General features: G+C 28.1%; 1 protein-coding gene across 2 annotated transcripts; it reads right to left on the bottom strand.

Annotated features, from left to right (window-relative positions):
* Positions 1 to 441: 441 nt before the first annotated feature.
* Positions 442 to 25,681, bottom strand: LOC147067284 (facilitated trehalose transporter Tret1-like). 2 transcript variants are annotated; one of them, XM_085954410.1, is made up of 6 exons: positions 25,220 to 25,681; positions 24,029 to 24,350; positions 23,355 to 23,443; positions 21,820 to 21,980; positions 12,280 to 12,455; positions 442 to 4,056 (listed from the first exon to the last, which is right to left on the bottom strand). In XM_085954410.1, exons 2-6 carry the CDS (start codon positions 24,198 to 24,200, stop codon positions 3,116 to 3,118), a joined length of 1,539 nt encoding a protein of 512 aa, XP_085810536.1. In that variant the 5' UTR covers positions 24,201 to 24,350; positions 25,220 to 25,681; the 3' UTR covers positions 442 to 3,115. The 2 variants fall into 2 exon arrangements, with proteins under 2 accessions (XP_085810536.1, XP_085810537.1); XM_085954411.1 differs by having other exon boundaries at positions 25,538 to 25,681.
* Positions 25,682 to 26,472: the final 791 nt, after the last annotated feature.

The raw sequence follows: 26,472 nt of genomic DNA, 5'->3' as shown, positions 1-26,472 counted from the left end.
CTGAGAAATATCTTTCACTTACCGTACAATGACTCAATTTAGCACAACTCTAATCAGATACCGATATGATTTTTATAATATGAATATTTCTATTAGTAATAGTTTTTCAACTAAATTAATAAAATTATAGATCTTAAGATACATATTAATTTTGTAATCATTATGGCATATTTGGTTTGCAATTATTTATAAGCATCTATTTTAAATAATGATAATAAAACATTCCTTTATAATTTGTACTTTTATTAATAATATTTTAGTTTAAATGAAATTATTAGTTTTATGAACTTATATATTATATCTTGGTTTGTTGGGTATCCCTCGTAAAATGATAATATTATAGTACAACTTAATATAAATTAGTAATTATTTTATACTTAGATGCTAACAATTTATAATTTTCACTTATCAATTAAACTACCAATATATTGCTTTTAATAATAGTACCTACAGACTGTCATTTAAAATAATATGAATAATTAATATATAACTAATAAGTGTATAAATGCTTTTGTAATTAAATTATCTTAACACTGTAAACTTACATCAAATAATATGCGACAATTACTATATTATAATAACTACTACAGGAACACTTTGAAAAGGTAAAAACACTTCTTAATTTTCCATAATTTAACAGTTTTATCATCACTCATCAAATGATAGAAGAAATTCATCATCACACCCATTAATAATTATTCAAAACTCATGAAAAATAATATGTAATAAATTTCCATGAATAATAATTAATAACAGTGAATTGAAAAATCATAAATATAGATATATTGGTCCTCTTACAATACTTATAATATAAAATGTTTTTTTTTTTATATTTCGTGTAGGATTTAATTTTATGCAAGTAAGTAAGCCGAGCATTATTTATTTTAATGTATCGTCATCTCAATACTACAACTAGATAACTTGATTTTCACTGTTTTTGAGATAGCTCTTGAATATGATTCTACATTTCGTTCTCTACGAAATTATAAAACTAGGTAAGTCAGAAGTTAATGAGAACAGTTACTGTATGAGTGTATTTTGTGTTTGAAAATATTAGATAATTTTAAAACCATAAATGCATTAAATAAATACAATAAAATATTTACAATATTTCTTTCATTTATTTGAACATTATTTAATTGTTCACAATTAGACAAAAACAATTTTCCATTTTTATTTTAAATAAAAATTATAGCCTAGCTAGATTTATGTTAATCAAGTAAAGAATAGAAATAGAAAAATGTACGTATACTATTACTACGATATAAAAGATGAATATTACATGATATGCAAACCACTGCTTTATAGTGTATTATTTAAAGAATATTATTAAATGACTAGGTACGCTTAACTTTATAACTTTTTAATCGTGAATAGTTATTAAAACCCTTATTTTAAATAATAGAATAATAATTAACTATCAAAACTTATTGCGATTTCAGAACAAACGATTCAGCTTAAATTAAAATTGCACGTTAGACTAGAAAGCATATTTCGGGTTAATTAATTTTACATTGTTCCACTCCACCGTTCTATAAAAACTTGGTAAGGGCCCACATGCCCAACGTAGGTCAAAATGGAGGTTTTATGGTATTTTCAGAGCATAACCCTGGACATTCCTTAAACGTTGTAGATAATTTATTTATATAATTTTGAAGCCTTATTATCCTTTATATTTATTTTAAACATTTGACGGCTGCATAATGTACTTTTATTACATAAAATAGTATTCTTTTAAACCTCTCGATATAATGTTTTAGAATATAGTCATATTTCAGTACATCCATGTGCAGTGGTGATGAGATTTTTTACATTTATTAATTTTAAACGCATTTATAAAACCATTAGTAAAATTAATATTAACATTATATTATAGTGAAATATTTACGATAAAAAATTATATTTTATAATCACTGTGATCCGAAATTTGAACATGTACCGTTTAAAAAATACAATTTTTTTTGGTTAGATACATGTTTAAATATGCGCGTTAACATAATCTTACTAATTACTTCATTTATCGTTTGTCAATTTACAGCTACGGCCATCTGTTGTAGTTGAATCACTGGGAAATACCAATAGAAATGGAGTATTTCAAAAAATTACTACCTTATTCTTAGGTCAATAATTATTATAAAACAATCATTATTCAGAGGATATTTATCAAATTTGAATGTTCAAAAATATAGCTTATAATCAGTATCTTTAGAATTATCTTCAATTGTGTTAATCGTGCCCGATTTTTGAATAATAAAATGGCTAATTCTTGTCAAATTTGGGATCACAGAGATTATAAAATATTATGTTTTATCGTAAATATTTCACTATAATTTATGTTAACATTAATTTTACTAATGGTTTTTTAAATTCGTTTAAAAATTAATAAATCTAAAAAATCTTAACACCACTGCACATGGGTGTATTGAAATATGACTATAATCTAAAACATTACATCGAGTGGTTTAAAAGAATACTATTTCATGTAATAATATTGTATGCAGTCATCAAATGTGTAAAATAAATATAAAGGATAATAAGGCTTCAAAATTATATAAATAGATTATCTACAACGTTTAAGAAATGTCCATAGTTATGCTCTGAATATACCATAAAAGCTCCATTTTGACCTACATTGGGCATGTGGGCCGTTAATATTATTTCACAATATGTATTGTTTTCTTGAAGATTAAAACTAATTTTACTTATTTTTAAATTGAACTTTAAGAATAAATGATTTTTGATATTCATTTGCGATGAATCTCTTTGGTAAGTAATATAAAAAGTTAATAAATATTTGTACAACTTAACATATGATTAAAGTATCGTATTAGAAAAATGTGCATTTACTGACTAAATAGACTCAACATTATATTATAATAAGACATAAGAGATATACGATATAAGAAATATAAGATATAAGAGATATAAGAAAATATAATTATAATAATTCTAAATTTACGCTCATTTATTTGAAACTATTTCTGCTATTGTACCCACGTTACAATTGAAATTATATGTACATTAGTAAGTCAATAATCCTATGAATATAATATTATAAAAATATTATTAACAATACAACAAACATATAAAATATTTACCTTGTAATAAAATGTGTTTACATTGACGATAAAGAAAGACTATCTATTTCTATAATATGTCTATGTCGTCTCTTTTTATTTGTTCCATTTAATTCTTTCTGTATCTGTTCCAGAGTCTTTCCTTTGGTTTCAGGAACAACGAAGTACACAAACAAAGAAGCCAATCCACATGCAACACCAAAATTCCAAAGAACCCAACCAGTTCCAATTGCATCCACCATGTTCTGGTAATATTTCGTCACCATGAACGCCATAAACCAATTAACACCGGCCGATATGGCCGTCGCTCGTCTTTTAATGTTCGACGGGAATATTTCTCTCAGCATCAACCAAGGAATCGGGCCTACGCCAATCGAGTAAAAGCTCACAAAAACTGACAGACATACGATAGGTATCCACGTGTGTCCTTCAGTTACCATTGTCACGTGTAGATGAAAGAATACTCCTAATATTGCAACACTAATTCCCATCATAACATTTGAAACTATTAGCATCAACTTTCTTCCTGTGTTATTAAAAAATGCCGCTGAAAAATACGTTGAAACTAACTGCATTATTCCTACAATAACTGCTGCTAGTTCCGGAGAAACTGATGTTCCAGTACTGTGAAATATTTTCCCAAGATAAAATATTATTGCACTGATTCCGCTGAATTGTTGAAGTGTCATTAAGCAAAAAGCTATGAATAATGCTTTGACATTTGACTTTGTTGCTATCAAGTCTTTGAATCTTCCTTCGTTAGACGTTGATTCTTTAATGTAATCCTTGATCATCTTCAGCTCTAGATCAATGTCACAGCCTATTCCACGAATATAGTATAACGCATTTCTGGCTTCAGTTTCTTTTCCTTGTGTCATAAGGTAAACAGGAGATTCAGGCATGAAAAGGAATGCGAGAAAATATACCGCAGGGACTATTATAAGAATAAGTGAAAGTATTGAAACGTTTCCGGTCATTCCTGAAATTAAAAAAACACACTTTAAGTTTTCATTAGAAATACTTCAATCCCTCTAATTTCAGTTCTTAATCTATCTACTCCAAATGGTCATTTTTTTAATAAATAAATAAGTTGGTAGCAATATTTTCAAACAGATAAATGATTGTGAGTAGATGCCTAGCTGCATCACTTTATGTTTGAATTTGTACCTATATATAAATATAGGAACCCTTACAACATAAATATTTTACATACTATCTCGTTTTATTTTGGCTATTGTTTCGGTTGTTATATTTCAGAAGAAAAAAACACTTTTATATTGTCTTCACAAGATGATTACATTTTTTTCGGAAGCACTGTTTCTTCTTGCAAATGACAAAATATTTGGGAAGTGCTTTTGACATGCTTTGCATAACACATTTTTGGCGGATACTGTTTTTATCTTCACACAGAGGATGTCTTAAGTTTAACTTATCTCGTAATCAACATGGTGTCCAATCACCATAAGATACTTTTATAAAAGGTTCTATTATCCATAATAAAAATAAATCTACCTCTAGCAATTTAGATACCATGCACTTTATAACATGGAACAAATAATGCTTTAATTTTAATTGTATATTGTAATAATAACATTAATAATTAATTATATTATATAGATACTTTTATTTAAAACTAATAAATAAAACATTTTAAAAAGTTTAAGAAAAATTATAAAACCATAACAGTAGTTTTTCATTGCTTTTCCTTTTGTAGCACCCTTAGTATGCTTTTAATGATTTTTTCATGGCGTACTAATTAATTATCAAAGTAATAAGATTGAAATTTTGTCTTGCAGAACAAGATTTGAGATTATTATTTTTTCCGAGCTGCCAAATTTAATAATACTGATAATTTATACTCCAATGGATATTATATTACGACTTCCAACATTTTAATGAGATAAGGGCCAATTATGAGTTATTAAAAGTATAATAAACAATTTGAAGGACTGTTTTATAAAATAAAGGATTATAGTTAACTGTAGCGATAAAGAAACAGCAGTTTACATATTCTTATCGCCTGAAGAAACAGTCACAAAAAACATACGAATCTATCATTGTGATTCGCATTAATAGAGGATTGTCTGTAATTATTATTTGCTTTGAACAGCTTTTGACGCATATGGAAATGACTGGGGCAATGCTCACTTTGAATACCACTATACTACACAATATGTAATAAGAATAAAATAGTATCACGATTTTGTAAAATTATAAACACAATTCTTTGACCCAAATTATTTCAAAAGCCTTCTATTTTACCAACGAGTTTAATAAAACAGAATGTTTTCATTTATTATATTCCTCGTCAAATGATCGTGGAAATATTTCTGGAATATTTTTATAACATTTTTTTCTAAGGATTCAACAAAAAACGCGTCTGTTTTTAACTGAATTAAACTATTTTCCATAATATCAGACACACTAAATTCATACGCAAATTTCAACTAAATAATAATCCTACTATGTAATATTATTACAAAATCGGAGAATGAAATTTGAATGTGTATGTTAAAGCCAAATTTTCTCGTATTAGTGTGTCATAATTTTAAATTGAAATCAGGCCGTAAAATAATAATGATATCATGGCGGTGGCATAGGTAATATCCTTTAATTAAAATAACTTTACCTGCTATTTACATCCATAATGTAGCCTACATATTTATTGTCAGTCGTGAATAACAATGTTATTATTCATGGCAATATGTACTGCTTATGTAATGTTTCAATTACAAATGCCAATCAATGTCACATCTTTAATAACACTGCTCAACTAAATACATATATTATACATAAGAAAACTGAAATATTATTAACAGTTTCATCGTTTGTGATGTTTTCAAGATTGTCCACGCGGCCGATGAAACCGCGCGAATGTAAAAATTTAGGCAATCATTACTAAGCGAACTTACAATTCTTTCCTCACTTTCATGCTGGGAGAACGATTGACTGTATTAATAATTCCTTTATCTAGTATAAGCATAGAGTTTTTTTTAACATTTTTTTAAGTTATGTATAAAGTTTTCAATGTAACTAACAAAAAAAAATTGTTACAAAATGTGTGCTATGACATTGAACGACTTCCTCAAACTGTGTAATTATGCCATAATTTTTTTAAATAATATCATTTTGGTGATACTACAATTTTATTATTATTAATCAAAATGTTATTACGATAAAGTGAGTATAAAAACAAAGGATAACAACTTCCATGTCTTCATTATTTTGACGCAGTTTTAATAATTCGTTTAACAAAGCTTTTAAAATACCTCTGAACATTTGATTTAAACAAAACTAACGCAAAAAAATGCCTAGATTTTATTAGCAATCGCTATCTTTCAAAAGATTTATTTGTTTGGTACTGCCTATGCGATGTTCACAATTATTATTTTAATAAAAACGAGTTTTCAAAAAACTAACCTTATATTCGAACAAATAAGTCAAAAAATGTCATTCTGTCTTTCTTTTTCTATATGAGGAATATAGAATAATAGAATGTTGTAGACAATATAGACCACACTCGGTTTTGTTTACTCAAACGGATATTTTCAACTGATAAAACTGGTCCTAATATTTAATTATTTAAATTTAATATGGGAGCACTAAGAACTGTCAAACGTCGCATTAATATTATATACAACATACGATGAAATGGTAATCGTAACTAGGTAATCTAGTAACTAGGTAATATCTTTTTTTAAATACAGTTTTGAGAGTCGTTTTGAATGTCAGTTTTTTTTAACAGATAGTTTTTACAATTGAATGTAATTAAAGTCAAGAAATTTTTGGATGCAATAAAGCTTAGAAAAGCTTTAAACTTGGATAATTTTATTGTTTCAAATTTTATGGACTTCCTGAAATTTTGCATGTTTTGGTGATTTTTTAACTTCTACGATTACACTACTGTTTCACTACATAGGTATTTTATAAAATTTGTTTGTTTAATTTTTAAACCTTGTACACTTAAGCCTTGTTTATGCCTGTACATATATATATATATATATATAGCTCTAGACATCAAGACACACACATTGGTTTTAACGATGTAGATATAGAAATATAAAAATAAAAAAAACATTATTGAAAAGCTTAATAACGTGTACGGACAATACACTGTGGGGTTCACCAGGTCCTATAATCATAGCACAATATTGTTTATATTAATAAAACAAGAGAACGATTTAATAAATTTAATAAAAAAAAGTCAAAATATATATTTTTTAAATTTCCCGGCGAATGGTGCCGATGATGAATTAGACATGATGAATCGATTATTGTGACTTCTCCGTAAACAGATAATAATTATCTTAATTTTATTATGTGATTTAGTGTACATTACGTTTGTACTACTTATATCAACTATTATGCCGTATATTTTTTTCTTCTCTGTCATTTTTCTTTCCATAAGAAGTACTTATTTATTATTCAACTAAATACATCGCTAATTAGGTGCATCACTAACTTTAAGAGTGTATTCATACTATTACTTTGCATTGTCTGCTATTCAAGAAAGCATCCTGAAATATACAATAGGTGGCATCTTGCTTTGCCTACGCTATTCCTATTGAATGCTTTCATCCTCTTAATGCATTTCTATGCTCTGCAACTCAAAGTCAGGTATCTCTAAACCACACGCATGTTTAATATAATACTAATTATATAATCATGACTGTTGTAGAAATCTATAATTATTCTTCAATCTAATAATAAATGACGTGTACGTTACGAGGGTGGGTCAATAATTCCTTAGAAAAAAGCATTAAAACAGGTTTTATTTTTGTATTTTTTTTTTATTTCTCAACATAATTTCCTTGGAGCTCAATACACTTGGTTAGACGTTTCTCAATTTTTTTTAAACCGTCAGAAAAATAAGTTTTCGGAAGGTCCTCAAAATAAGCATTTGTCCGATCGATGACTTCTTCATTTGAAAAAAAACGTTGTCCACTTAGCCATTTTTTTAAGTTTGGGAAAAGGAAAAAGTCACTGGGGGCTAAATCTGGCGAATACGGTGGGTGGTCGACCAATTCGAACTTCAATTCTTCAATTTTAGCCATTGATCGTAAACATGTGTGAACACGGGCATTGTCCTGATGAAAGAGGATTTTTTTCCTGTTTAAATGAGGCCGTTTTTCTTCAATTTTGTTTTTTAGCTGGTCCAATAAAGATGCATAATAATCCCCTGTTATTGTTTTTCCTTTTTCCAAATAGTCAACGAAAATAATTTCACGTGCATCCCAAAATACAGTAGCCATAACCTTACCAGCTGATTTTACGGTTTTCGCCTTCTTTGGACATGGTTTGCCTTCGCAATCCACTGCTTTGACTGTTCTTTCGTCTCGGGAGTATAGTGGTGTATCCATGTTTCATCTACAGTCACAAAGCGACGAAAAAATTCATCCGGATTGCGTTGCATGAGCGACAACAGGGCTTTAGAGGCCACCACCCTACTGTGTTTATTGTCGACTGTGAGCAAACGCGGCACCCATCTTGCAGAAATATTTTTCATGCCCAATTTGTCATGTAAAATAGAAATGACGCTACCTTTTGAGATCCCTGTAACCTCAATTATCTCACTCAACTTTAATCTTCGGTCACTTAACACCATATCGTGGATTTTATTGATCATTTCTGGTGTAGTCACCTCTACAGGACGTCCTGAGCGTGGTTCATCCTTTGTTGATGTACGACCACGTTTAAATTCATTTAACCAGTTATAAATAGTTGCAAGTGAAGGAGCAGATATGCTGTGAACTAAATCCAACTCATTTTTTATTTCCTTTGCTGTTAACCCTTTTATATTAAAATGTTTAATAACAACTCTAAACTCAATTTTCTCCATTTTCCATTTTTCCATTTTCCACAAGCAAATTTTTTTTTTAAATGTACGAGAAACACACAACAACCCGACCAATCTGATTGAAACTTCGCAGCATACTAAATCGGTAGTGCCGCTGCATGAAAACAAACCGCTTGCAGTACTAGTCGCGCCACCTGTCGGCTTTTCTAAGGACTTATTGACCCACCCTCGTATTATTCAGGTTGTAGAATGTAGACTAGAGAATCATGCAAATAATGAAATATATTTGTATTTAGATAGTATATTATAGATTATAGGTATCATATAGAATGGTGTCAGATTCTTATTGCAGTGAAGGTGACGCATTTAATTGTTGATATCATTACATTTAAATGACACTAACACCATTATAAAGTGATTTTTTCATGGTCGTAATGCCAGAAGAATTTGTCCTTCCTCTATCAATATTAATTGCATATGGATAGGTGTTATATGATATGGGTGTAGGTAACTAGCTATCATTGGCGAAGAATGGAGGTAGGCTGTGAAGATGGGACATTTAGTGCACACTAAACTTTGTCAGTTAAGCGTATGTTTTTCCATAGAATTAAGACTAAAATGTGTAGATAGTATTTGTTAAATTTAAACCCTGCCAAACCATAATAGATAATAAATTTCAAACAGACTTTCATGACTTTCAAATATCCTATCCATATATCTTACTTGTATAGAAAAATGCCAAAAAGCATTCTTTCAAAGTCTCAATGTGATTGGTCAGAATCATAGCATATTAAATAAAACGTTTCTACTTAAATATAACTCATAACTAATATGGTACAATTTTCTTTCACTTCATTAAATATATATTTTATAAACTATGCTTACGCGCTCCATTGCTTCACATTATATTATATAATTTAGAATAACTATTTTTTATTATAGAATATTATTTTGTTAACAATAAAATAATTATTTCAACTTTTCTTTGTTTCCTTTCATATTTTCATTAACTAAGGGAATTCTAAGCTAGTCATTAGTTTATTAACCACTTTTTATAAAGATTTCGTCTCAAAAGTCTCAATGTTTGACTACTATTATTTCAAACTATTTGTCATAGAATAAAATTAGTAAGTATATATTAGGAAATATCAATATGGATTGATTCCATCATAACACTATAATATAATATTAATAAATATTACTGATATAATTATCAACCGTTTTCTTCAACAATATAACTTACTGCCAGATATCTCAGTTTTGAAGGTTGATAAACAAACTAAACATCTATTGCTCTAGAATTATATAATAATATTATATTAAACTTGATAGACTTAAGCCATAGTTTGAAACTAAGCAATTTTAAATAATATATTTACTATTGAACAAACTTGCTTTTAGGAAATTATTGTTGTAAAGAGTTGTTTAAACGAAAAACGTAGAATAAACCGTTTCTCTATGGACGAATCCTGCATACTTATATTATAATTATGAAAGTAAAATTTAAAAAAAGAATTTTTTGTTATCGTGTGACGTGTATTCTTTTTAAGGACTCTTTATTCTTTATTCCTCACTACTAACATATGTAAATAGATATAATAATATGGTAAAACATACGGTCAGATCATGACACAAAGACAGTCAAATTTTCATCGATTTACCTGCACAAATGTAATACTTACTATTATGACATAGCCGGGCATTTTTACATTTGTTTCAAGCACTTGTTCATGTATGTTAGACCTAATTCTGACAAATAAAATGGTTTATTGTGGCGTATGCCGTGCTAACACTATTGTAACGTATTAAGAGCGTACTTCAGTGAATTGACAAATAATTTTCAACAGTAGGTGCGACGAAATTTCTCACTAGTCGCCAATCGGAGACCGACAATCAAGGTGTCTGCACGTCGATTGTTGGATTTTTATGACAAATTATATTTCGTTCGGCACGCGTTATTTGCACAATCTGCGCATCGCATAGCCACGATCTTTTTAGATCATGCCTCAGCTGAAGTATGGCCTTAAAAAAATAGTATTAATACATCATGAGCTTCAGAAACAGTGGATATATTATGCAATAAATCATCATGAGTCTGATTGAAAAATTTTAAAAATGGCGGGACATTTTGTTCACATTCCTACTTGAAAATTGATTTGCCAATAAGTATTAAATTTAATAATATAATAAGTTTGACGTTACAGCATGTCCTGCTGAGTTAGGAGACAAGTTAAGAAGAAAGGCGCCTAAGATTATTGACCCAGAACGCCGGTTTCAAACGATATAACTAAATAAATACTAGAACTATATGACGACAACTTAAATATTATAATAATCCAATATTTCTATATTTTCCGAAATTCTTTAATGAGCCAATTATTATCAATAATAGGTACAGAGTATACCTAATTTGCTTTTTTATTAAAAAGGTTTTGTTTCTACTAAAAATTCCAATTAGGTACTAATAATACCTACGAGACTAATTGTGGAATAAATTGTATTCATTCAAATAAATCATTACATAATATGTTATGATTTATTTATATATATAATCATATATATGATAATATTCATATTTTGAATACTAATTTTATTGTTTTTTATTATATCACATGTAATATGCATTATTTGTACATACGTATGAGGTATAATCATAACACACGAGGAAGTCATAAAATATCAAATAATATTTTCAATGTATCTACAAGTCTAATTTCTTGTTTATTTGATTATTAATATGTACTTATTATAATAGCGTCTGTACACGTGCATGGATTTACTTGCACCAATAATGTGTATTTTAAACTATCGCGATAATAACTGTTAACACGTAAAAGTGTAAAAGTGCTAACTATCTCGCTGATCTCATTCTTCAAGAGTAAGCAAGACGCGTCATTTTATGGTTTGACAGGTCGTGAAAATCGATTAACATCTAAATGAGCCTTTGCACGGTGTAGTTCATTTGTTACCGGTAGGTTTGCTACTATTGTTCTATTACGTAGGCGCAGATATTGCACTGTCCAATTATCGCATGAAAATTCAGAAGCTTCAAGCATTCAGAATTCAAACGCCACTGAAACTAGGATTTAGGCTTATCTTACCATCTGTGGGCCGTCAAAAAGTATCGATTCTTTTTTATTCACAACAGTTCGATACGATACCGATACCGGGTACTTTTAACTATTTGACGGCACTAACCGTCTGTCTTATACGCATACGTACGGTCAGCTATACAAGTTCGAACGCTGCCCAAAGAAACGTGTGTCAAATTATATGATAAGAAACGAAATAAAGGAAAACAGATAGGGTGGGCTAATAACAAAATATTGAATATCTCAAACATAGTAGTATCAGACATATTATTATTATGTAATTGAAAATATATATTTTTAGATAAATTATTACCTGCAAGATATCCAAACAGAAGACCAGCGGCCAGCTGAAGCTGATAAAAATTTGCAAGTGTAGCGCGCTGAGCTGGCTGAGCTAATTCCAAAACGTATGGAGGAACTGCAACGCTGACTGCACCTACAGCTATGCCTCCGACAAATCTTCCCACGTAGAAGCAGTATACTGATGTGCTGAAACAATGGTTTTAATTAAAATCAGCTAATCTTATCATTTCACATGTCAGCGTACGTCTAAAAAGCGTAAGTGTATTTTAAACAAGTGCTTCCTAATCGCTGGTCAACGGAGCGGTGCCGGTCCCAAAAAAAATCTTTCTTGTGAACCGCAAATAGATTTCGCTCATTTTAAAATGCATATGACAAAAATTCCTAAGTATACAATTATTATTATTATTTGTTTAGTCAGCAATAAAATCAAAACAGAGAAACCAAACGGATATCAATGCAGCACCTCGTCTCATCGAAACAACACTGAAGCTATGGTTATCAACTATGGAAATATGCAACAGTAAATGTCACAGAAACTTAATATTTATTTCTAAAAAATTCAGAATTTCTACCATTAACAATTTATTTACTAATCATTTTCTGATCACTTCAGTTAAATAACCATCGCAATCTGGACACTTTGCATACTGATAAAGCTACCGATAAACTCACTAATCACGACGAGATTTCCTCACAGTATGCAACTGATGTGTTATATGTAATTTCATTAATAAGTAATTTTACATTGCATTGCATTTATGGCAAGGATATATTGTTCACTAAAAAAATACACATTATATTATAGAACTGAAATATTCGAACAGGCCGTTATTTTTCAATGCAACAAAGCATGGAATAATATTATTTTAGAACTATCGATTCAACCGTACCCACTAAAAACGTTCTGAAATTACTATTAAGTGATTTTAATACAACAACAAAAAAAATCATACAAGTCCCTTTTTTATTCGCCTTACAGAATTAAGGCTTTAGTTTTGGTATTACAAAAAATGTATTTACGTGTAACCCATATAAATAAATAACTTAAATTTTACAAAATGTAAAGTCTTAGTACCTAAAATAAATTACACGGCGCGCGAAAACAAATCGGATAAAACTTTGCCGCAAATAAATATTATTTTCCGCGCAGCATGTAAAAATATTACGAACATTGGTTAGGTTGAGTTAGTAAATCTAAATGCCTGTTTTTAGAGCATGTCTAAACTATTAGATTTTTTTCTATGTTTGTACATTCGTACACGATGCATTTTTTGCAATCATTGTAAATCATCAGTTAACTTTACATAATAGTGTGAATCCATTTTATTTGCTCGGACCACGATTGGAAAATGTGATACGACAAATTGAAATTGACACAATAAGTCGTCACGTTGCAAAACATATTATTAAAGTATAAGAAACATTAGCAATATGGTATTTAATTATTTAATGAAATATTCTAACACATCATCTATTATATTATGGATTCCGTATGAAGAAGGTATGTGTAGGTTTATTAACTTTATTTAAAGATTTTGAAGAGTTTTTGTTTTGAAACCAATGCTATTGGTAATTATAGCTCATTAATTAATTATTATAAATGTGCAATATTTTCTATTTATTTATAATACTTATACCTACAAGCATTTATACGATACAATAATTACATGTTAATAATAAGATAATAATTATATTCATCAATCCGATACCCAATATTAATAAAAAGTCTAAATAATGTAGAATTATCAATTAATTAGATTGAACTATTATAATAGAAATAGTATGTTATGTGTTTTACTTGCATAATGCATTAAATTGATGCTAGAAACTTTTTGAAAATTAGTAATTTTACGTGATTAATTATCTAAATAGTGATTTTAAATCTTATAAAAAAAATATGTTATGCTTATAACACCATTGCAAATGTTTTCTATCTCATTCTGGCCTAGCGCATTAATGGCAGAATACTGCAATTCAATGCAAAATAACTTCCGAGTAATTTATTGAATCACCTTATTAACGTTTTTCAATTTCGCTTTTGTAATAAAATAACGAAAAATGGTTTCATTCAATATCTTTGAGAGTTGTGTTTTATCTACTTATAATTTAATAAAAATAAGAAAGTAAGTGTATTTATACTTTCACATTTATTATGGGGACTGTTTAGTTCTTTAACGCTTTCGCTGCTGAATAGATAATGAGATTTTAATTGCCCCCTTTAAAATGCACGTTAATTACATTGATCGGCCGCCTGGTCATTACGCGCCATGTGCGTCTTCCGCGTCCAAAGTATTAAATATCATACATAAACCCATTAAAATTTATTATAAGAATAATCTATTTTGAAAATAAGATTTTTTTAAATGCCGTAGATTCGCATACATTTATTAAATTAATATTTTATTTTTATATTGTATACCAATAACAACCTTTCATATTATGTTAAATATAAAATTCTATGAATAGTTTTTAACTTGAAAACCATACTCCACAGATACAATGTCGATTTCCATTTACAATATGTAACGTATTCCATTTCCTAAAACATAAATAGATATTGCATCAATCTGAATGAATGTGTATGCGTTGGGCTTTAAATTGAATTCAGTGTAGATTTTACTTACACAGGTAGATATTAAATAAATAGAAATTTATCATTATTTTCTTATGCGATAATTCTTGTTGTAAGTATATTTTTTTTTCTCTAACATTCTTTTTACAACGTTTTTCTTAGGTCGCATTCTTATTTGTCCAGTGGTTGTTTGTCCGGTACAAATCTTGCAATCTATTTTTAACTAACTTCTCGACTAGCTATACATTTGAAACTTTTAGAATAAATCAGAACACGATGCCAATGCATTTTTTTAATACCTTTAGCCATATTTAAGTAGAATTGAATTCATTTTTAGTTCATTCTGTTTTGTATGAAAAATTATTTCGATACCATTATTGGTTGCTACGGGGTTCTAGAAACTAAATTATTATAAATAATAAATAAATAAATTATATATACGTGCGTTACTATGGAAATCAATATGAAGTGACATTTCATTATTCAGTATTTCTATCAAGTACAAATTTTTTTGATCGTTTAAGCTAGTCAAGTCAAGTTAATATGATTCAACAGAAAATTTAAAAACGTTGTATATAAAAAGTTCTTTTTATCTTGTTATCATTTTAAATGATGTAAACCACAAATTTTTAATTATAATAAGAACTTTGTAAGGATGGCGATAATTGCTGGTTAACTTAAGTAAAAATTTTATTATACAACTTTTAGCTACATTATTTAAATTCAACAAAAGTATAAGTGTGTCTACATATTTTTTTTTTTAATTTCTTAGTAAGAAAATCATTTTACAAACTGCGTGAAAAAGTTTATGAATCACTTATATGCAGAAACAAATTTATTTTCAAATATCCATATAATTTTGGATGCAAATAGTAATCCTGTCAATAGATGCGTCACCATGACATCTGTATAATGATTTTAATCGAAAAAACATTTATTATTGACGGTGTATAATGTGCAGATAGATTAAATTATGTATCTATGAATAATTTCAAAAAACCAATCCCTAAACTCTAGAGTTATTCAACCCAAAATGATAAATATGATGACATTAGACTATTTTCATATGCGTTATAAATAAATTATTAAATGGTATTATACTTTAACAAGGTATTTTAAAGTATTGCCTGCATAGACAAGATTTTTTTTATGTATACATTGTATCATAAGGAGCTTTCTTCTTATTAAGTAACTCTATTGTCATGAAAAGATAGAATTTTGTGTTATATTTATTATCCCTACAGCAATTTCACAATAATTTTGTTTCTGCACGCTACAGAGTGCGCAAAAAACGAATGATTAATATCGTAGAAAAAATCTTATAAAAGATAGTTGAATTCTACTAGGTTTATATTTTTCGGATACTACATAATGAATTATACAAGTATCTTTTTAAAATATCAATATATTGTTCAAGTCTGTAAGTATATAATCAATAAAAGATACATCATTTTGAAAATACTCATACCTTATGTTGTTTCTTAAGCATCATTTTCTCTATAAATTTCATGAATCTCATTCCAAATACTTTTTAAAACACAATAATTATTAACTTATCTATGTAAATGGCTAATTATTATTATATAGGATTGCATTTTTTGATACCAACGAATCGTTATCTTTTGAATAGCTTATCAGAACTATTGACACCTTCATTACCACCGTTAATGTAATCAACCATTGTTGTAATTAATATATTTTATGACTAATTTAAAAAAATAATTGTACTTTATTAATAACTATTTATGTTGGATGACAAATTCATCTTACTTCTGCTTTCTTAAATTATTGATAATTGATTATTTCTTGAAACTAGCCATATAATTAATATTATAATCATTATCACTAAATGCATAACAAATTCAAAATTGTTTTGAAGTTTAAATGTTATATATTAAGTTATTTATAATATAATAAAAAGAGATACCTTCATACATGTCGAAAATGTCACACAATTTTACGCCCTTTCTGTATGTATGTGATATAAAAAATCCATCAAGGGAAAATTGCAAGCAAAGCCTTCAGAAACTACACATTTACGTTTTTCCGCGTCAGCTGGATTTTTCTAAAGGCTTTTGAAAGTTGTTTTCAGGTGAAACCGTTGAAAAGAAAAACGCCTCCTTCCATCCCGCCCTGTTATCTTTTCTATGCGCCCGCCTGCCTAGCTGTGGTATTCAAGCAATTTTAAAGCGGTTTGAATTTCACTCAGTGTGAAGCCAATCTTGGTAGATATTAGAGCCCTTGCAACTGAATTATAATAGCTTTTACCACGATAAATTTCTGTATATCTCTACAATAATAATAATAGTAATGGTCCAATCTACTTATACTAGTATTATGATTATTATCTTTAAGTTGATTTGTAATAATAATGAACTTATTAATACGTATATGTTGGCAGTGGATATTGTTTCATAGTAACATGGATAATATCGTAATAATCTAGGATCGTAAAGAAAATCTTTTTTAAAGTATTTCATTCTTTCTGGTTTTAATACAATTGATATATACATATTTTTCAATACATCAGCAACATTATAATAAGAGTCTACAATAAATAGTTTTAAAAGAAAATGCTACCATTGAGACTTTTGTCTATATCCATTGCATTACAAGCATTTGAAAGCTACCGATGCACATACCAATCACGATAATACCTCAGTTGCATATTGTTAGGAAATTTTTACGTGATTTATATGTGAATCAGCTACTAGTGTAGCTGGAGTGCGATGGTTTCATATCCCATCGGGTGTAAATAATTGTTGTATAATATGTATGTTTTTGATGTGTTAAAAAAGTGTGTTAGTAAAACAACCACACTTAAAGTAAAATAAACCAGGTAAAACCACGGATATTATCCAAAAACTTCATGTAAAGAATTTTAAAAAATGTCCTATGAACCCTCTTCATCATAAGACTGTACTTTAACTGATACGGATCTCAAACGATCGACTTACTCAGACACAATATGCATATGTATTATGTGTTATAAAAATATGAATACATTGGAATTAAGAAAGCTATACTATAATTATTAATCATTTGAAAAAAATGTTGATTTTCAATACATTAATAAAGTAAAAATGACGAAAGCCGTGAAGTTCATTCGATTAGTTAATTATGCAACCCGCATCATTGAAAACAGTATACAAACACATAAGAAAAAAATGCCAAGAAAATACTTTGTTAAGACGAAGTCTGCCAATTTTTGATATTGTAAAATTAACGTGAATGAATCCTGCAAAGGTACTAATAATATAATGTACAATTAATAGTTGTCTCGACATTTAAAAGAAATGAATTTGAGTCGTTTAAGAATAGCCTTAAAGACCTGCAAAATGACATAATAATATTATGAATCATTGATCATTATATAATATGATAATTATTACATGCAGAACTGAAGTATTCAAATTGTGAAAATCAATTGTTTCTGTCAATAGATAGATGATCGAATTCGACACGAGCTGTCGAGTGCAGAATAAAATATATAGGTACCTAGTTGAAACAAAATTTTGTTTGTTTACTATCCAAACAAACTGGCTATTGTGATGGGGTAGGTACTTCCTTACTCCATATTATGTATGTATTTTCTGATTAATCGATAAAAGCATATTAACAACTTAATATAAATTGCAATGAAAAAAATACAATTATATAATAATATGATTAAAGAACGAAAAATATATATTCAAAATATTTTTTTGTATAAATATAGACATTACGTAGGCAGAGTGTGTCAAAAAAAGAGTATTGGGCTGCGACATTTACTTGAAAACTCCTCTACCATAACGTATATCTTTCAAGATAGATTGTCTTGACTACGTGAGTTTTTCTGTTAAACTATTCCCGGGAAAATAATATGATTTTCTATGATGGAAAAAAAAGAAATAAAGAAAATTATTTCACTTCAAATATCAGGAGCACGAGAAACAATAAATCAGCTCTAGGCTGTTATACCATATATCTCAGAAAAATGCAAACATGTCAGCTATAAAGTAATATATTATGTGCTGTGTCGTTGGTTCATTCAGACATTCTTGTGAACTCCTTGATAACTTTTTGCAAAACGAAACAAGCTCGACTTTAACTTCTGGCTAAAGGGTTTATATTATGAAAATACTATGAATGGAAAACATTTATTTTCTCCTATTTATAACATAATATACCGGTGAAATATAATTTTATTCTATGATATTTAAATAAGTTATTTATATTATATATTTCATTTACAATCATACATGGATACAATCTCTATTGTTAAAGCTTTCAAATTAGTTTGCCAATTTTATTAACCTAGATATAGATAAGTATGTAATAAAATATTTACCTATTAATGATCCTAATTGCATATAAAATACTTGGAAATCATTCTTATCGATGCGCTCAATGCGTATAATGGGGAATGGGACAACTGGGCGCCAGGACAATTGAGCGGCGCACTGTCGAATGAAATAAATAGACGTTCGTTTTTAGATTTATACAGAAAGTAGACTAGAATTTTGATCAGTATATATCTACTATTTAGTAGTTTTAATTAATTTTGCTCTTAACATAATATTTTTCATTGCGGATTGAAAATTATCTTGCCTGAAACTTTATATAAAAAATAAAACAACTATTTTCTCATTGAAACTTAAACAAATGCACAATTAAATCATTATTTACGTGTGCAAATTTAAATATAATAATTTAAATATTAAATAATAATTTTAAATATATATTTATAAAGTGACTTTTACAAACGTCTGTTTGTTTTCGAATTTCATTCGATTGTGTGACGCCCAGTTGTCCTAGCGCCGAGTCGTCCTAGACCCGTTTAATGTGTTCAATGTGCAAACAGATATGGAATGTGCGTGCATGTGTGTGCATTATTGCGCGGTGTTGTGTGTGCTGCGTTACAGATAGATAAATCAAGACTAATATATACCGTAATTGGCCTTTATTTATTGAGACGAAAAAGATTATAACTTTCTTAGGATGTAAAAAATCTTTCAATTAATAAACATAGACCGATATGCATAGATTGTCTACTGTTTACCCGTTTTTTCGGTGAATAACGATGGCATGCAAATAAAACCTGCGTTTTGCTTATAAACGCTTTATATACGTCTGTGTTTTTTTACATAAATCTCAGACGAATTAAAAATTATGATTTCCAAATTTTTAAAACCCAAGATGCCATCAGTGTAATTAGCAATAATGATACTATCACTTTTAAGATTGTATCATTAAAAAAATCACAACTTTAAAGCTAAGGCGTTAGCTTTTTGTTCACAAAGTTAATTTCACCATGGATGCGTGTTTGTTTGCAAAACTCTTAGGCTTTTTGTGATTGTGATCTATTTTCGTATATTCGAGTGATGAATGAATCAAATTATTCCGTCCCTTTTTGCGACGACTCGTATATTTTAACATAATTTTGAATAATATATTCAGTAGGTACTCTCTCTTTGCCTCATTGTGCGGCACTGTATGCGGTTTTCGAGACACCTCACCTCACCTGCGTTACCTACCTGCCGCTAATCAAATTCAAAACTTTAGCGGTGGCTCTGTGAAATAATGATGTGTTTTTCGGCATTTACTTTTCTAACCGTAAGGCTTTATTTAATGCCATTTATCTACTGATTTTTAATGAATAACTACTAAGAAATGCATATCATATAAATACTCTTTCTCACTCTTATTCTTACATGTAAATATAAATTAAATTAAAATAAGAATTACATATTCTTACACTTTTTGAAATTTCGTCTAGTAAACTATACAGAGAATTTACTAGAATATTTTAAGATTATCTTTATAAGCCATTCACATGACTCAAAAATATGTTGTTTAACTGTGTTTCACTTTGACTTGCTTAGTATAGAATTATTTTACTCTACTTCTTACTATGTGCAAAATAAAAAAGGGGATAATTCTGTAATATTTAAAAAAATATATATTAAGCTTTCCACATTAATCATATATGGACAACAACAAAAAAGGATACGACTTGGATCGATGGCTTTTTACACATTTAAGTATATATTTTTTTATATAAAATAGCCTATAACTCAATCTTTCTTCAACTCTCCTGAAAAGTACTAAATTTCAACTTATCTCTCTTTTACTTTTACACACAGTATTATTTTATAACTATGCTATAATTATACATCAAAATTGACGCTTAGTTAACTGTAATAGGGTCAACCAGAAAGTTGTGATTAAAAAATATAAATAAACTTTTTTATCATTTATTTTTGGACTTATAACGATGAAATTCGTAGTAATTATATGGTAAGTAAAAATATGGTATGCACTAGTATTACTAATTATCTTTTATTTTTGTGGTAGCTCTACTGAGTAGTAAACTATTAGTATCATTATTTTTTAATTGATGACTAGTGTTTATGACGATACTTATAATAATCTATAACCGTTCACTACGTACAGTAATATTTGATAACAATATTTAAGTATGATTATTCGGTAATTTTGAATATGTTTATTTATTTAAGTTTAAGTTTATTATTGAACTTTTGAATAGCGAATCAATTACCTAAGGAATAGTTGAATAGGAAAATAAATGAATTAATGTCCAATTTTCAATATGTTTGATATATTATAGACTTTTCTCATATACTGTGGAAAATAATATGTCTTTTCGAATTTCCTCAAATGACCTCCGAACACTACTTCAATAAATATTTTCTTTAGTGGTGTTAAACTGTCAATTTTTGGGAGAAAAAACATTATATTAAATGAAATAAAATACAAAATTGAAAATGTAGTAATTAATTATTCCACATAATTGTAAACTGATACAAAATATACAACACCAGTAATATTATATCAGTTAAAAAAAAATTATTGAGGCGGATTAAACCAGTTCTAATTATTATTGAATTACGTGAAGTAATTACTACATAAAATATTGTGTTTTATTTTATTTAATATAAAAAAATAATATTTATAATTAATTTAATAAATATTTACCTCAATGCTGTTAATAGCCACGACATTGTCATGGGCAATGCTAAACAGAGAAGTGTCTTCTTCCTTCCAAATCTTTCAGCTATAAGACCAGTCGGTATGGCGCCTGCTAAAGCTCCTAAATTTAGTAAAGAAGCAATCCATGACCCTTCGTGACCTGTCACCTGTTAAAAATAGTCACATTATCTAACAGATGATAACTTTTTCATTAAAACACTTTTTTCTAGTATACCACTAGATTTAAAGAAAAAATACTAAAAACAAGTTTTAAAAAATATATATAATATATAATATACCGGTTGTCCTATATAATCATATTGTAGCAGTTTGTGAACGATATATAAAATTGAAACGACACATGAAATCACACAAAATTACATGGTCATATCAACCAATCCTGGTATAATAGTCTCGTATTGGCACTTTGCTTATTAAATTACACTCTGTCTTTACTGTTTGCACTGCTGAAAACTGCAGATTTTAAGCCAGCTTCAAACTTAACTGCATACTTGAGCAGTATACTTGCGCATTTATGTACAAGTATACGGGACGGCCATATTACCTCCAACTGTGTTAGTTTACTCTAAGCTGTATTATTGAAAAACTCAACAAAATATACGTGACTAGTTCCGACGAGCGCAAGTTTCTGCTGCACATGTTCAATTAATCTACTGCAAGTATACAGAATATAAATATAAACATGTGCATGTCATTTGTTTAGCCAAAAAACTTGCACAGTATTATCATAAACATACTTCTGCAAAAAATGCATTAGTACACCGCTTGAGTATGCATTTACGTACGTAGTAACTTTTGAACTCATTTTTATCCGCATTCATTTTGAGTTTAATGAATGACTAATTCAGTGGCTCAATCAAATCCTAAATTACCCGCCGAATTTCAAACAACATTCTTCCAAAGTAAACCTTTCGGACAATACTATGAGATAGTATTGTTGGCCTCAGTGGCCAGTCATGGATTGAATATAGGCAGTAGTAGAAAAGAAAGTGGAAAGGTTCTAGGTTATGTGATTTTTTCTTATTAAATCAATAGTTACCTACTATGACGAACTATGATTATTTCTCAGACTCTATTTTTTACTCATATTATCAGTGTCAATTTTCCAGATGCCCTATATTGATTATACCCTAATTCAAGTTAAGTAATAAAATTTAGTTTTAAAAATATTTCTACTTCAATGTGTGAATTATATTTTATTTATTATAGGTGCTTATTTCTACAAATATTATACTACAATGAAACTAAATTTATTCCAATGGCAATTTTTGATTGATTATAATAATGTAATAATTGTAAAAATATAAAATTGTCGTATTTATTATTTTTAATTATATGTCCTTCTATCAAGAACTAACATTGAACAAATGAATACATAAGTAATATTAAAAATCCATACGTTACGTGTAAGTACTATGTAGGTATTTCTAGTCGAAGTTTAAATAAGCCACAACATTCTATTGTTTTTAAATTATTGAAAAAAGTGAAGTATGTTTATTGTAAAATCCTTTAAAACTTACTTTTATATGAGCTGCGTCTGATTGAAGTAAAGGTAGTGCCGATGATGTCCATGACAGGAATGTGCCAGACGAAAAAGCTCCAATCGTTACTATTGAAAGTTTGAAAAAAATATTTAAAATAGTTTTTTTGAACCAAACTGCAGAAATCTCTCCATTTTAATAATTTATATAATTTTACAAACTTATATCATTCAGGTTTTTTTATAAATAATAATAAATAATGTCAAATAATATGGTACCTATATACTTGTCAGCGAATTGCCATGTAAAAGCATTGGTAATTAACTTTGAGTTTTTATTAAAATATCTTTCAACGATCGAGCTTTTCAGCTTTAATAAAAGGCAATATCATTCTTGAATTTATAAATACGTATATAATTATTTATTACTTATATCTTACTATAATTTAGTCTGCATAAAAATATAAATTATTGCTTAATGTATTTTTAACACATAGCTACAAGTGGCTTACATTATTATATAGTGTATTTTGTTATAAGTCATTTTTGATTTCCTTTCATTCATTTTTATCATTCATTTAATCATTGATTGAATGAATAGTACAGGCAAGATTACGATTTTGAAACTAATGAGCAGAATGAGATAAATAAAAAAAATCCTTTTAATCTTAATTATAAATCCAGTAATCGATTCAAAATTATTTAAACACTAACCGATAATGACCGCTAAATACTGCGTAGTTTTATCTACGTCATATTTATCAACTTTTGTAACTTCCAAATCCATGCCGTCTTCCATTTCACTGTCATCCATTACTCCATTATCCCCTAAATTGACAGTTTTCAGTTTTATCTCAGCTTCGCTTTCATCTTGATACGGAGCCATCGTGTGTGTAAATTTGCAATTCAAAACAAGACGTCTTCAGGGTATTAGGATGAATGTCAGTTATTGCATTTTAGTGCATAATTTCAACTTTTATCAATATATTACATATTATAATATATTTATCTTCATGAAGTATTCAGTGGATACTATCTGAAATGAAAACATTGTAACGTCAGCCTATTTATATATTTCTCGGTCAAACTATGTTTTAGTTTATCGTAAAGATTTCAATAAAACAACTGTCTCGCCGCATTAAAATGAGTATAGGTTTAGCGTCTGAATAATTAAAGTATAGTTAACTTTTATTGTTAAGATTTATGGTTTTCAAAATATTTTGTAGTTTCGACATTGAATTTTGTTTATTTTAGAGATATGGACATTCTTAATATTGCGGGTAAATGGAATGTTGTAATGTTGTAATGTTGTAATGGTGCATGAGTGACCATCTCTCTAACAGTGAGTGCGGGTGCAAATACCATGTTTAGAAAATATCTCGTATTGTTTTTAATGTGTATTTGACCCAAAGCGAGTAATCGATGTGTTAGATTAATATGTTATAATAATTCATCGTATTACGTTAATAGCCTCTGTTCTAAAAAAACCCTTATTATTCTCGGGGCGAAATTGATATTTTTTTAGATAGAATTTTGTTAAAATGCTTTTCTTAATTATATTTGGTTATTATTTTTCTTATCTTAAAAGAAATAATCGAAAAAATATATCATTTCTTCTTCCCATAGTAAATTCATCAATACAACTCTTTTGACTTACACTGACACTTGACACTGACTTAAATAGTAAAAAAATCAAGTAATTTTTTTAAAATGATTTTAACATGCATTTTTGATGGATAATTAAATTAGAAAATGAACGTATGATAGACATTGCTCACTTATAATTAACAATCATAGTTTAAACTATCTTACCAATATTATCTCTGCATAATACCTAGATTATCCCTATAATAATTTTCATGAAATGGGTAAATTATAATATAAACCAATAATGTAACCAAATACCTCACAATGTTGTCAAATGCACGTTTACGCAGCTATCATAAATATAAGTATATTGAAAAAAAAAAAACGATTTCAGAAACTCATTATTTTACACAATAATATTAAAAAACACTTTTTATTTGATGTTTTAATTTATGTTAATATTTTTAATTTAATTATCATTTTTTTGTACAACAGAAATTTTATTTAATTTTTAAGAGATATTAAACAATGCATAGATAATAGTAAGTTTCATATTACATAACTAATGCCAGGGGTAGGTAGGTACTAGCAATTATTTAAGCAAAAAACAACACTCCACAATATACTTAAACTTACACCTTTTTTAAAATAACGGTTTACTAATGAATTATAAACAAATTGAATTTTCACAACTTTTACAACTATCGGACAGCGTCCAATTTAGTGTAAATATGTTTATAGTGTTTAAAAAACTCTGTGTATTCATTGAATAATCGTGTCTGACTGGAGTCGCGTTGAGATAGAGCGATATTTACATCTTATATTTTTCCAGACTTAAAAGTAAAAACAATGATATACTTATTGACTGGACAGTGATAAGATATATTAATAACCGTTGGCTATAAGCTTATCAAGTTATTAAGTTTTGTACTTTTATTCATTTGACAAAGCATAATATTTTATTATAATAATTATATATTTTTGATTATTAAACTAAAAAAATATATTTTGAAGTAAGTTGATAAATTTCTATGCCTTTTAATTTTTTGAAAGCTGTCTGCTTAATTTAGTTAATAATAATATAGTATAACATATTTTCTGACTCATACGTAGTGTAAATGACAACTGTGCTATTTGTACGTATTAGTGTTGATCTAAGTTTCCTCAAAAAATCTTTAGTACCTATCGGTCATGTGTTTTCTTAATTTGCGGAACTAACCTCCCATTGTTAAGGATAATTGGAAAAGCAAAAACTCCAACCAATCAAATCCACTTCATAAAATCCTAGATAGTATCGCTCCATATCATAGAAAAAATACATATTGCGTTCCGGTTCGTGAATTATTAAAAAGTAATACAATACAATTAGGTACTATAAATATACTTTTTTAATACAAAATAATATTTATGGCGTCTCATCAATCCCATTTTTTGCAAGCGGTGCTCGCAAATTTTGTTGAATGTTCTTTTTTATCTTTTTACTATAATAATTATTTATTTAAATCATTCAATGTCTGTACTTGTTTAAACATTTTTATGTACTTATCAATGTATTATAATATTATAATAAT

This window comes from Rhyacophila brunnea, unplaced genomic scaffold (genome assembly GCF_057557595.1).
Source record: "Rhyacophila brunnea isolate RB1 unplaced genomic scaffold, BYU_Rbru_1.0 scaffold_4, whole genome shotgun sequence".
NCBI classification, from domain to species: Eukaryota; Metazoa; Arthropoda; class Insecta; order Trichoptera; family Rhyacophilidae; genus Rhyacophila; species Rhyacophila brunnea.
Note: the sequence above shows the minus strand (reverse complement) of the source record. Positions and strands in the feature narration are given on the sequence as shown.

Excerpts from the sequence above, each read along its gene's own strand:
- LOC147067284 (XM_085954410.1), bottom strand. The coding sequence starts at position 24,200 with ATGGCTCCGTATCAAGATGAAAGCGAAGCTGAGATAAAACTGAAAACT. Across the intron at positions 23,444-24,028 it reads GTATTTAGCGGTCATTATCG|TAACGATTGGAGCTTTTTCG; the intron begins GTTAGTGTTTAA and ends AACTTTCAATAG. Across the intron at positions 12,456-21,819 it reads TGGCTATTAACAGCATTGAG|CACATCAGTATACTGCTTCT; the intron begins GTAAATATTTAT and ends CCATTGTTTCAG.